Below are 14,230 nucleotides of genomic sequence, written 5' to 3'. Positions count from 1 at the left end.
TAGGATTTATCTGCAGGTTATCCGTAACAAAATATCTAAAAAATCCAAGGCATTTTATAGGCACAGTCGCAGTAACAATATAAGGTCTTCAAAAAAAGACTTATGTCAGTTCTCACAAGATTGAATTATATTCAGCTCTATTTTCAATCTATTGCCACCATTCAGTCAATCTCCACGAGTACTTCTCTTTGAATGGTTAATATTTTTTTGATGTACACCTCTATCAATTTTAATTATGGCTTAAAAATCTCCTCTCCTACGTTTACTTTCATCGACCGATCATGAAAGTTCTAAATTCTGAAGTGCGCAGATTAAAACATTCAGTAAAAATTAAAAAAATAATGCCTTCCTACTTTTTATCCTTTTTTTATTTGCTTGAAGTTTATTTTTTACACAAGATAATTAAAGCTAAGTAAAACACATTTTACTGAATACATATCCAAATAAGTTAAGATTATCGCTTGAATACAAGTGTTCCCAAAAACATTATAAAAAACCTTAGTATTGCATAAAAATATTATAAATTTAGTCACTCATCAAACTTTATTGGTCACTTATTTTTTACCTTCATCTTAATCATTTCCTGCCAGGAGGTACTTTTTAGCTTAACATCAGATTTTAAGCAATTAACCAACATAGAATTGTTACTTTGAACTTCTGGTTTTAATAAAACTCCATCATTGGTTTTCTCAATTTCAGATCGGACGATGTCTTGTAGGTCAACATTAGGACTAACGATTTTTAATGTGGTACAATCTTGACAGGTGTCTGCCATACGCAAGATTAAGTTGCCATTGCCATTTAGGGTAATGTTACTGTCGCCAGTTAGACGAGATAGATGAACATCTGCAGAACCGGAATTCAAGATTGTTGAAAGTTGCCCGTCAAATCCGGCTAAAAATTTTAAATCGAATTTATTATCCACATTTACTCTCAGAGAAAAAAACTTACTAAGTACTAAATTGCCCTTCACCAAAAATATTTTACAGTTCTTGTGAATGTTATCAAGCTCCATATTGCCCTTTTCAACGACAAAAACACTGTCATTACAATAGGACGATTGAACGGACAGACTTCCATTTTCAATTACTTTCAGTTTTAAGTTATTCCCTTGCAATCTGCCTGTGGAAATTGACTAAAAAATAGAATTGAGTTATGAGTTGGACATAATTATGTCACTTCTTAATCCCTATAAATACATTCAAAACATGCAAGTTGAGAACAATTTTAATACAGCATTCACCAATATTAAATGTATAGCATATTATGATGAGCTTTTTAAGTGTAATGCTTACAATATGTAAAAATTTAAAGTACTACAGTATACAACTCAAAAGTCCAACTTGGCTCATTAAGGAGGTCTCAAAAACTACAAATCTATGTATTATTACAGGAATACATGCACAAAAATTGACACAAAGTACCTTTATTAATATTTTTATAGAATAGTTGTCGAGTATGAGATGAGAATATTGAGGTTATAGGAAAAACTCGACTTTACTTTATACGGTTATTATAAAGAAAAGATGTGTTTGTTTTAGTGATCTGTGGATTTGTCATTGTATTTATTTAATGTATTATAATAATATCATATGATTGTTAGGAAAACATATATGTAAAAAATTTGATGGGGATACAGGGAGTGTTGTACCTTTCAAACAAACAAATCTATGGCATTAAAAGGTAGTGTTTTAACGCATACTGAAACTGTTTCTAGTAAATGAGCCCTTATATTGCACATTTTATTTATAGTCACATAATAGATTTGCCCTATTTATACCAAAACACAATGATTTGCATAAATAGTAAGCATCAGGACAAAACCTATATAGTATTGCACACTTTTTATATCTTTTTCTTACCCCATTAGTAACAGTAGCACTTATATTAGCAGCCTGAATATAATTATTAAGTATAATAGATCCATTAGTTGTGGTAACATCCAAGGTATCACCCTGGAAACGGTCGACAAAAATGTTTCCTTCAGTGTTAATTGTGAGTTTATCTCCGTGGAAAAACCCAATAGTAACATCATTTCTCGATTTTACATGCAAATCTATAATAGTGAAATTTTGATTTGAAGACTTTATTTGATATACTTTTTGCTGCAATCCTCACTGCAATCTTATTCAATACAGGCAAAAGACATACATATAATTACTAGTCTTCTAGTGTACAATGCTTAAGACTGCTGAATGTGTTTGGATCAAATAATTTTTTTAGATACGCTATTCAAATATACAGGGTGTCCGGAAAAAGGAGGCCAATCCGCCGACCATAAATAGGGTGGACCAAAATAATGCGACTTTCGTTATGCCATTTTTTAATTGGGCGCTCGGTATTCGATATACAGGGCGTCAAAATGAGAAATATAGAATCGTTTTTTTTTAATAAGTCGAGTGTTTCATAAGATATTAAATTAAAAGGGGTTTTTTTGGAAAGAGAAATTGAAATCCGTTTACGGATTTGCTAAACCTTGCAGAGGGCGCCACCTGAGGTATATTGCATGTGTTAAAAATACCAAAATTTTTTTGTTTCCAATTAAATAATTATCCAATCTTTTCTTGTAAAAAAAGTATTCTTAGTAAATGTCGGCCTGAGAATCCGTTTATAAGATATCTTAATTTTAAAATCTAGATACTTCTTTCTAAACAAATTAGCTGACCTCGGGATCCAGTAACTTTTTACGTATTGTCAAAGTAACAAATTTAAACGCTTCTGACGCTTTTTATAAGCTTCTCAATTACTCCCAAAAAAAATCTACGTTTTTTAATTTTAATTACATATTTGTATTTGGTGTGTTTTCTTACAACTTATAAAACCATAATGGCTCATAGACCAAAAAATGTACCGTTTTCCGAAATGGCGGATATGTTTTTGATGTTTGGCAATTGTAAACGGTAAATACCCAGACATTCCCAAATCGATTTCATTCCAAAAGAAAATATTTTTTAAATTTGATTAACTGCCTAAGGGAGACTGAAAGTTTCATCGAAAGACAGAAGGGTAATTGCGGCGGACCTCCTGCGGTGCAATTAGGGCAAGAGGAAGAAATTTTAAGACTTGACGAAGAATCACCAAACATTAGTACTAGGGTTTTGGCTGAACGGGTGAGAATTAAGAAAACCGAGACATAATATGATATTTTATGGAGTTCAACAACTTCACCCATTTCATCTTCACCCGAATACCCGACGATCCCGAGGCATGACTTGTGGATTTTATAGGGGCGATTCTGTTTACTAACGAGGCCACATTCACGAGAAACGGCATGACAAATATCCATAACGCACACATATTGGCTGAAGAGAATCCTAGGGCTATAGTTGAGACACATCATCGAGTGGGCAGGTGTTCTGGATAACTTTCTTTTAGGACCTGTCATTTTACCAGGTAATTTGACTGGTGATTAATTTCTGTTTTTTCTACAAGAAATGCTGCCTGATTTGCTTGATGATTTGCCTCTAAATTTAGAACAAAATCTTTGGTTTCAACTCAATGGGGCTCCGGCTCATTTTGCTATAAATGTTAGGAACTATTTACATCAAGTATTTTCTAATCGCTGGATTGGTAGGGGTCGAGATGCTCCTGTTCCGTGGCCACCCCGTTCGCCCGACCTTATACCTTTGGATTTTTCAGTCTGGAGATGTATGAAAGACTTTGTGGCTATGGCTCCGATTTTAAACGAGGATCATTTAAGGGAAAGAATCATTGCAGCTGGAGAGTATTTCAGGTTGAAACCAAATATTTTTCAAAGCCTTAGATTTTCATTAATAAAGGGGGCTCATATGTGTATACAAACAAATGGAGGTCACATAGACAAATAATTTAGGGTAAATATTCTATGATTTTTATTATAATAAGTAATTTAGAAAAAATAATTTACGTTTATTTTGTTAACTTGTTAAAATGTATCTAGATTTTAAAATTAAGATATCTAATAAACGGATTCTCAGGCCGACATTTACAAAGAATACTTTTTTTACAAGTAAAGGTTGGATAATTAGAATTTTTACCAGAAGTTTATTATACAGGGATACAAAAAAGTTTTGGCATTTTTAACACATGCAATATACCGCAGGTGGCGCCCTCTTCGAGGTATAGCAAATCCGTGACCGGATTTCAATTTCTCGTTTCAAAAAAACCCCTCACACCAAATTTTAATTTGATATCTTATGAAACACTCGACTTATTAAAAAAAACGATTCTATATTTCTTATTTTGACGCCCTGTATATTGAATACCGAGCGCCCAATTAAACAATGGCATACCGAAAGTCGCATTATTTTGGTCTACCTTATATGTGGCCGGCAGATTAGCCTCCTTTTTCCGGACACCCTGTATATTGCTACAAAATTTTGATATTATTTGGATAGAGGCAAAAATGCTTTAAATAAAATGTATACTGTTGCTTCAAATTTACATTGTGACTTGTTACTTATGTGATTCTTCCTCTCTCATGCATTCTGTCAGAACACTGCCTGTAAACTTAAAAACCTGCTAGGCTTCAAATTACAATAAAAAGAATAAACAAAAAATTAAAACTATCATAAACTTAAACTTATTAATAGAAAAATCTGTCATAAAATGTAAGTTAACTTTATCCTTGAACTACATTGAAATGTGAGGTGCATAATATTTACAAGCCAATGAATTTTCAAATATTTTTTAATTACTCATTGGGTTAAAATTACAAGTTAAATGTTTGCCAGAAGAATAATTTATTGACCAGACAAGCAAAGAACATATCAGACTTATGCGATAGTTGGGGATAATTGAAAAGGAAAAATGTAAGAAATCTGTTAGCATTCTTTAACAAATTAGGATGATAAATGCATTTTGCCTGGATTGATAGATGTAGTGCAAGGAGATAGGGTAAAGGTCTAGTTAAGCAACTTTTCTGAAAATGCACTTAAAATTATAAGAAAATAGGGTCTAGTTTAGACACTAAGATGAGGAAACATTCCTATAATGTCCTTAACAATAAAGAATACATTTTTTACAGTAATATAAATTCTTGAACATTCATTGGGTTGGATGTATTCCAGTTAATAAAGTTAAAATTTAAAGTTAAACTAGTAAATTTCCTCTTCCGCCATTGCAATATGTTCAGTAAAAAAACATGTTTTAATCGTTTTCCCATAATTTTAAGTGCAGTTTTCAGAAAAGTTAACTACTTAACTAAACCTTTATCAAAAATAGTAATAGAGCCTCAGAAGTTTCAAAGCATAATGAAAGAAGCACAACTTTGTTTGAGTTTAACATCTGTAAATGATCCCATTGTTTCTTTAAAAAATATTGTAAAACAAATTTATGATTATTTTCTTAAGCTTACTAAGTCATTTTCCAAGTGTTTACTTATTGTTTACCAATGAAAGGAAAATCTTTCATTTTTAAAACATTCTTGGTTTTTTTTTAAATATAAGGAATGTTTTATATTAATATGAACTTAATATTTGTATATATTTTGAGTGAATAGTCTTATATTAGAATATCTCAATATGATATATTTTTACCACTTGATGTATAGTGAAGGCATGATTGAAAAGAAATGTTCTTAGAATATGACTTTGAAAATTCAAATAAGTAATGAAACAAAACTAAAACATTATTGGCAGAGATGTTCAACTAAAACCCTGTTGGCTTTTCAGCTAGTTAAAAGGTCCTATGTATGTACTTACTTGCTTTAACTGGTGCTTTAATGCTGCAAAGAGTGTTCTGATTTAGTTTCTCATGGCTTTTTACAATAACCTTATTTCCATCAATATAGTGTTCGATAGCATTATCATACTTCATATCAGTTTGCAGTAAAAACACATTAGAATTGTGATATTTGTTAATATTAAGAGGTTTAATTCTAACTTTACAAGCGAGATCAAGATGAATATCACAAAAGGTTGGAACTTCTAGTTGAGTTTTGACAATAGACAAGTCAGAGCATTTTCGATAGCCTTGGTACAGCTTAGGGTAATCATTTCTTAACAGAAAAAACACCCCTTTTATTCCTTGCTTTACTAAAACCCTAAAAGTTAATTATTTTATTACTACCTTGCAATAAACTCACTAAAAATTGGTAAAAATAATTGTGATGAAACTCACATTTTTGTTTACGTTTTAACAGAATATACCGGAAAAATATGTGGCGCTATATAAAGAGTATCTTAACATTTCTTAGTTCTCTTATAAAGAACTGAAATATTCTTAAAATATACGTTCAAAAACGACCTCAATACAATATTTTGTAACAAAACAAAAAGCAGCTGATTATATTTTAATAAACCGCAGTACGTGATTAGGGACATGCGTACGTGACCCACATCTATATGCATACGTGATCACGGATCCCTTCTTTCGTTGTGACCTCGTGACTCCTGACAACCAATAAGAAATAAGAGCACTGAAAGGTATATGACACAGTGTTGCCAGATAAACAACCTAATTTTTTCCCTAGAATTCCTTAAATTTTTATTTTCTTAAGCCATTGGTTTAATAATAAATTAAGAGATAAAAGGAAGTTATTAACTATTGCCTCAGAAGTTGCTGGCCAGACAAAAAGGTCCAACCTTGTTGAACCTAAAACGAAAACGTCAATAATGTGAAGACCCTAAGCCTTAGCAAAGCCTGAGGCCTACAATATAAATCTAACAATAAACAATTTTAATCCAAAGTCTATATGGAAGGTGATGAACGCAAATATACTAAAAAGTCAACAAAAACTCCTAATCAATACTTCACCTAATGAATTAAATTATTTCTTTATCAATACCTCACAAATACCATTTCAAAACTAGAGGAGAGCGGGAAAACTCTAGACACAGTTTTCAACAAACTTTCGACACGTTCAAACTCCCCACTTAAAAACCGAATTCGTTACGCTTGGTCAGTACGCGTGGAACTGGCAACGAGTAAACGTCGATTTGTACGTTTGTGTTGTTAAAAATAAGAATTGTATCTTGTAGTTAACTAGTTTGCAAAGGCTGGCCTGTCTCGGCATTACAGGTGAGATGAGAACCAGACCAGGTGCAGCGCTTTACATCCTCCTGGGCTTGCCGGAACTCCCGCTGTGGTTTCAGAGGAAGGCGCTAGCAACCTATGTAAGGATGAAGGATAGCGCCACATGGCAGCATCGACCCGTGGTAGCAGGGCATACATTACCGAAACTGATAGAGAAGGAAATTCCAATTCTTCTGCCTCTTAATGCAAAGCCAGAGGTCACTGTGTGGTTAGGAGCTTTGTTTGAGATTGACATAGCAAGCAGGGAAGAATGGCCTATTATAGAGGCTCGACCTCGAAAAAATTTGCAAATATGGTACACAGACGTCTCAATAATGGCCCACACAGCGCTGCCAGGAGCTGGAGTATATTGTAGCGATACCGATGGAGGACAAGCTTTGTCGCTTGGAAGACATTCGTCAGTCTTTCAAGCGGAAATGTTCGCCATTCTCGAGGTGGCCACCAGGGAAGAAGTCAAAGAGGGCGCGGAGACTGAAACTACCCTAACTTGGAGTAAGTAAAAGACACATTTCCCATATCCTAGACAACTGGGCATGGGAAAAGACCAGGAAAAACTAGGTCAAAGAACTGCTATCAAATCCAACTAAAGCTAGGATAGCGTGGCGACTGTCCCGGCAGCATATTGGCATTCTCTACTACGATAGGACACAGGTCTAAAAATTACAGCGTCGAAACGCAGTAGAAGATACCAGACATAGTTGCCCGAAAAACGTTGGCCATTCTCTAATGCGATTGGACGCATATCTAAAATTTAAGCATCGAACCACAGTAGAAGACGCCAGATATCTTAAATGTCTTTGCCGGCGTTTGGTGCGTTTGTTGCATTTGGCACGGAAGGTCACGACTACTCGAAGTAGATTTCGATACCTAGCAAATAGGTGATTCTCAACACGTCTCGAGTCGTAGTCATGCACAATTGCTGCAAGAAATGTTATTGAGAGAGCTATTGGAGTTTTAAAAACAAGATTTAGGTGTTTATTGAGGGAGCGAGTGGCAAGATACTCACCAAACTTTGTTGGTGAGCTTAAAAAATACTTGTGTAGCACTACACAATATGTGCTAATGCTGAGGTAAATTTTGAAAATGTTGATCCTGAGAGTACATCCGACTCCGATAGTGAAGATAGTTTACAGTGGACACGTTCTTTTTATTTTTTGACGATGAAATGATAAACTTGCTGGTCACTTACACAAATTTGTACGCCAGTAGTAATAATCGTAATGCTGATGTAACAAACGATGAAATGCGTTGTTTTATTGGAATATTGTTACTAAGTGGCTACAATTGTCTTTCGCGTCGGGAAATGTACTGGAAAAATTCTCCTGATTGACTTCATTGAATTCTTCTGATTCTTCTCCTGATGACTGAACCGGTATCGTCATATAATGCAAAATCTACATTGTTGCGACAATGCTAATTTTGTGCCTAATGACAGATTTTGAATAAAAAGTTTATGGATATGGCCCCCCCAGCCGAGCATCACAGTGTAGACGAGTCGATGCTGCCCTACTACGGAAGACATCCAACGAAACAATTCATTCGTGGGAAACCCATTCGCTGGGGATATAAAATATGTACTGGAACCAACAGATTAGGATATATTGAGTGGTTTGAGCCATATCAAGGCTCAAATACTCATAACTGTCAGATGAATATAAACCTAGGAATGGGCGCAAGTAATGTCCTTGAGTTCGTAGATGCTTTAACGGTTTCTCAAAAAGACATGAATTACCACATCTTTTTTGACAATTTATTTACGTCGTTGCCGCTGCTTTCTGAATTAAAATCTAGAGGCGTAAAAGGTACTGGAACAATTCGGGAAAATCGTTTACCGAAAAATTGCCCAATAGTGACAGCCAGTGAAATAAAGAAACAACCACGTGGTAATTTTGACTATGCTACAACAGAAGAGAATGAAATTGTGGTCTGCAAGTGGTACGACAATAGTATTGTCAAAATCGCTTCCAATTATTCTATGGTTTTTCCAACTATACAAGTCAAAAGATTTTCTAAGAAAGATAACAAGGTGATTCTCGTCCCACAGCCGCATATTATCAAAATATATAAGGAAAACATGGGCGGAGTAGACAGGGCAGACCAAAACATAAGTTATAAGTGGCGTCTTGACAAATTCAATGATGGAAAAATGGATCATCTTAGTTTCAGACGGTCCATTGCAGTGGGAATACTGGAATCATTCAAAAAGAAATCGGAAGGAAGGACAAGTAAACTTCCAAAAGAAGCACATGCTTTTTCCAAATATGATCGAGTGAATCATCTGGTTGCTTACCAAGAAAAGCAAACTCGCTGTGCTTTGTGTCAAAAAAAAAGTGTAATTTATTTATTATTTAATAACAAGATTTCCAAAAAAACTGTCCTTATTTACAAGATGAAAACCACTTTGTGAACAAGTGTTTTGCTATAGCATTCATTTTTAATATTAATTTGGAGTCTTTAACTTTTTTGCGTCTTATTGTAGTAAGGTATAATATTTTTTTACTTGTAAACAAATTATGTGACCATTTTATAATAAAACATAAAAAAAAAATCATTTGAGCGTAAATTAGTTGTTTTTTTAAATTTATTTAATAACAAGATTTCCAAAAACACTGTCCCTATTTACAAGATGAAAATCACTTTGTCAACAAGTGTTTCGCTACAGCATTCATTTTTATAATTAAATTGGAGTCTTAACTTTTTTGCATCCTATTGTAGTTAGGTATGATATAACATTATGCCGATTTTTGCATTTTCTATTGCAATTCGACGTCTCAAATTTTGAGATATGCGTCCAATCGCAGTAGAGGATGACCAACGTTTTTCGGCGTACTATGTCTGGCATCTTCTACTGCATTTCGACGCTGTAATTTTTAGGCCTGCGTCCTATCGTAGTAGAGAATGCCAATACGCGTCCCGGCACAAAGAGATTATAGCAGACCTGACCAGATTCCTAACAGGTCCCTGCAGACTTAACAGACATCTGCATGGCGTGGTGTCCAGTCGCAGCAAGTATGGCCTGGCGGAGGAAACAGCATATCATTTTATAGGAGAATGCGAAGAATGGGCTAGGACCAGGAGAGAAACAATGGGTGCTCCGTTCCTGCCACGATAAGACCTTAACTGGGAAAGCCTGCTCTCCTTCATTACGCGTTGGGTTGCGATGACGGGGTTTCAGGAGTTGGCGGAAAGGGACTTTTAGGCCTACCCGCGGGACACTGTCACCTCACCATTACAACTACCATTTGTAGTTAAATTAAACATTGTTTATTTGGTTCTATGGTTGGAACCTTGGGTGTGATCTTCAAATTACGAGACAGTTTTACTACTAACCAAAACTCTTTATTTTTATTTTTTTTTTTAATTTAAACTGAGTTTTAATCTTCTCCCGGAGATGCTAACATCGGTAGCGAAACACGTGTCAAGATTAAAAATAAAAAGTTTTGGTTAGTGGTAAAACTGTCTCGTAATTTAATTAATTGTTTATTTGGGTTATGTCATTGTTTCAGGGATGTATTAACTGGATTTATGTTAAATTTTAATTCACTTTATAATGTATCAAGGAGAAGGCATTGGAAACTATCCAAAATAGCTCCATTTTGACTAAAGTCTCCTCATTTAATTCTCGTATTTTTTTAGATGTAAAATGCCGAGAACATATAAGAATCTCACAAATCTAGAATTTAACCCAGAATGTATGAAACAGGCAGTAATTAATAATAATATGTCTTATAGACATAGTGCTAAAGAATATATGGCGTCACGAAGTCTTTCCTCGCTGGTTGAATTTACCCCAAATTTCCTCAAATCTTTTCCTCGGATATGAAATATGCTTTGGAACGCTACTTATTAAAGTGTTCTGCAATGTTTTACGTATTAACACCTAACACAACACAACGATTTGCCTTCGAGTATACCGTAAAGAACTCAATCAGCATCTCTGAAATTTGGAAAACAAAAGAAAAAGTGGAAAGAGATTGGCTTGGAGGTTTTTTAAAGCGTCATTCAACACAACCATTAAAAAACGCAGTATCAGGCTTCAAAATTTAAAAATGAATTGGGTATTGCGTCAAAAGTCTGACGGCAATAATCGAGGTTTCACATCTAATGTTACAGTGCATCGTACCTTTATTATTATTATTATTATTATTATTATTATTATTATTATTATTATTATTATTATTATTATTATTATTATTATTATTATTATTATTATTATTATTATTATTATTATTATTATTATTTTTATTATTATTATTATTATAGATTTCGTGCCAAACGGCAAGAGCACTCCCCCCTGGAGAAGGAGGGCTCATTCACTTATCCCAGAAGAGTAAAGCTCTGATGGAGTTTTTTCCTTGTTATCGGACTCTTACACTTAGAAGACTAAAATTACATGATATATTTCTTAAACTAGTGGACGTTATCTGCGTTTCCAGTGAACTTTCTGACGATTCGAGGTGTGGATAATAGCATCGACTTCTGCATTATGCTTTTCATAAGGTTGGGCAGTTTCATGTTTTCGATCAGGCTCTTTGGTATCACTCCTGTTATTGACACATTAATCGGGATTGTCCGTACTTCTCTCATTTCCCATTGTCTTTTGGTATTCTAGATCTCTGTACTTAACAATCTTTTCATTATGTTTCGCTCTTTTTCGCTCGAGGTTGTTATTATTAGGAATAGCTACATCAATAAGGTTTGTCTTATCGTTTTGCTGCTTCTGACCACATTTCTACCGTCGTCGTAACCACAGATCGCGAGAAATTGATGATAAGAGGATATCGTTTATTCTTTAATGCTAAACCCTAATTTTGGCTCTAGAAATTTTCAGTGGCGAAGCGTGAACTTTTTTTTCGGATAGACAAACAATAAAAATCGTTAATTAGAAAGAAATGTGTATTCGATATTATTCAATTTAATAAAATAGAGAATGAAGGCGCATGAAATATTAACTCAAAGAGAAAAATTATGTGGTGTAAAATATCCTAAAGTAATTTATTATATTTAATAAACGTATATTTTATAAACACCCTGTATTCATTTATAAGTGTCTCAACCGCCCGAGAATTATCGTACATCCTTGAAAATCTATACCCTAAACATAAATAATAATATAAGCAGAGATTGAGAGAGACCCAAAGAAGTAAAAGAGTCAGTGAGTGCTAGCACTTCGGCTTATAAAGAGCCATGTATATAGAGTGGTCATAGTTGACCAGGTGTGGTGGTGTTTGTCCACAAGGTGGATATTAGAATGGTTGTGATTGTTTTGTGCACAGGTTAATCATGTCGACATGTGAGTAATATTTTATATTGTTGTTGTATAAGTTCATGGCTAGAGTTTTATGGTATACCAGAGTTTGTCGCTGTTTAGCGAGGTATTACCAGGTTATGGTCGATTGTGTAGCAATCGACAGGGATGCCCTCTGAGCGCGCAGTTCCTTCGAGTTGGTCTTGTGAGTTATAGAGGGCCCTCACTTGTCTTCTCGATTGACACATTTAGATTCCAAGATCTCGGTATATGTTATCTTAGTTTCCGAGTGTTGAGATGCTTCCTGCTTAGCGGCAGTGGAGCGTCTGGGGTAGCCTTAACTATTTTAGGGGACACTAGCTAGTCGTTGAAGAAAGAAGATATATATGTAAATTATTAGCAAACTTACAGTAACTATATTGATGGTTGTTTGCATCATGACTGAATCAAGGGGACCGAGGATCCCCGGTGAGTAAACCTAATCTTTATTAGATGGGTCAGTACAGTAAATTGAAAACATTTTTGTTTCATGGTACTCTCAATCTCTTGCTGTATACATGGTGGAGCTCGCTGAATGAATTGCATTGTCAATACTCACGTAAGTTTAATTTTAAAATACCCAAATTTTACAGTGGTGATATAAAAAAGTAATTACTACTAGCATAAAAAGATAGATAGATAAAAATAAATATAGGTGTAACCATAACTTATAAATCCATAATATCCAATATTTTAAAATTAATTAAAGACAAATAAGAACACAACTAAAATAGAATTGAAATAAAATAGAAATATCCACTAAAAAAACCTTTTCTATACACCCAAAAATAAAAATACTAATTATTAAATTACTATAGCACGCGCCCGCACCCGCACCAAATGCAGATTCATCAAAACAAAACTGAAGATGTATTACGGCCGACCAGATCAAGCGTGTCCAAAAACAATAACCCTCAACAGCATAATAAAATAGCTGGTCGACTTCGATAGACAAAACCTCGAATGTCTTTCCCGCGAGTAAATTTTGCAGACGTAATAGGCTGAATACTGATGCGGCCGGACCTCTGTCACCTGTTTGATGTCTATTTGGTTCGATTAGATGTTCCAAATTTCGGAAGACAAATATCAATGTGTTTTCTTGGGGCTCGTATACATTAATTGATTGTCAACCCTGCATTTTTATTTTAATTGGTGCGTCAGGCGGGGCGCGCCTTCGGATTAATCATGTTTAGATACTATTTAATAATAGTAAGGAGAAGCTACGTTCTGTGTTAATTGTTTTTTTAATTTTAATTCAACAATTACATGAAATAATTACGTGATAAATTAATAACAAATAACTGGGTAATTTTGGGTAGACAGTGTCTACCTTGTCTACTCGTACGCTTCGCCACTGGAAATTTTGTGAACATATAGTGGACATATTTATAGTGGACTAATAAACATTCAAATAAAGAATACACAGTTAACAGTGAAAACGGCGTTCGTAATTAGGTCTCATGTATCAAATTGTATTAGAAATGTGATTGCATGGCTAAAATAGTTATATAGTAATCGGTATTTTTTATCTCAAAAATGTGACGCTCCTATTTTATTTGTGTCCAACCATGTAAATGTAATTTTTGGAAAATTCCTTTCAACTGCTGATAAGAGAATGACACAATTTCTTCAAAATTGTTGCTTAAGGTTAATTTCTCGATTAAGAAGTTAGTCGAATGCAACTGGGTGAATTTGGAGGAACGACGGGAGCTCCACGCACAATATTTCTATATTCCACTCAGCAAGAGTTGAAGTTCTTATCATATTTATTTAATCCTGTAGTATTTAGAACTCATGTATTAATTAAATAAAGGTAAAATTACACCACCATATCACAGAACTGAATATTTGGAAAGATTTTTTAATTTATTGACACAAACATTACTGACTCTCTCAGGCTGCCTTTAAAAGTAACATTAATCAATAAAG

General features: G+C 34.2%; 1 protein-coding gene across 1 annotated transcript; it reads right to left on the bottom strand.

Annotated features, from left to right (window-relative positions):
* Positions 1-350: 350 nt before the first annotated feature.
* LOC126749028 (uncharacterized) lies at positions 351-6,318 on the bottom strand. Its single transcript, XM_050458632.1, has 5 exons — positions 6,100-6,318; positions 5,682-6,022; positions 1,863-2,056; positions 952-1,135; positions 351-894 (listed from the first exon to the last, which is right to left on the bottom strand). Coding segments are annotated over exons 1-5 (1,065 nt in total). The 5' UTR covers positions 6,102-6,318; the 3' UTR covers positions 351-550.
* Between the last annotated feature and the right edge of the window lie 7,912 nt (positions 6,319-14,230).

Source organism: Anthonomus grandis, chromosome 22, assembly GCF_022605725.1.
Source record: "Anthonomus grandis grandis chromosome 22, icAntGran1.3, whole genome shotgun sequence".
In the NCBI taxonomy this organism is placed as follows: Eukaryota; Metazoa; Arthropoda; class Insecta; order Coleoptera; family Curculionidae; genus Anthonomus; species Anthonomus grandis.
This window is presented reverse-complemented; position numbering and strand designations above follow the sequence as displayed.

Bases quoted from the DNA above. Each gene is read 5' to 3' on its own strand.
- LOC126749028 (XM_050458632.1), bottom strand. The intron at 2,057-5,681 runs GTAAGTACATAC...TCACTATTATAG, and splicing joins TAAAGCACCAGTTAAAGCAA to ATTTGCATGTAAAATCGAGA. The intron at 895-951 runs GTAAGTTTTTTT...TAAAATTTTTAG, and splicing joins GAAGGGCAATTTAGTACTTA to CCGGATTTGACGGGCAACTT.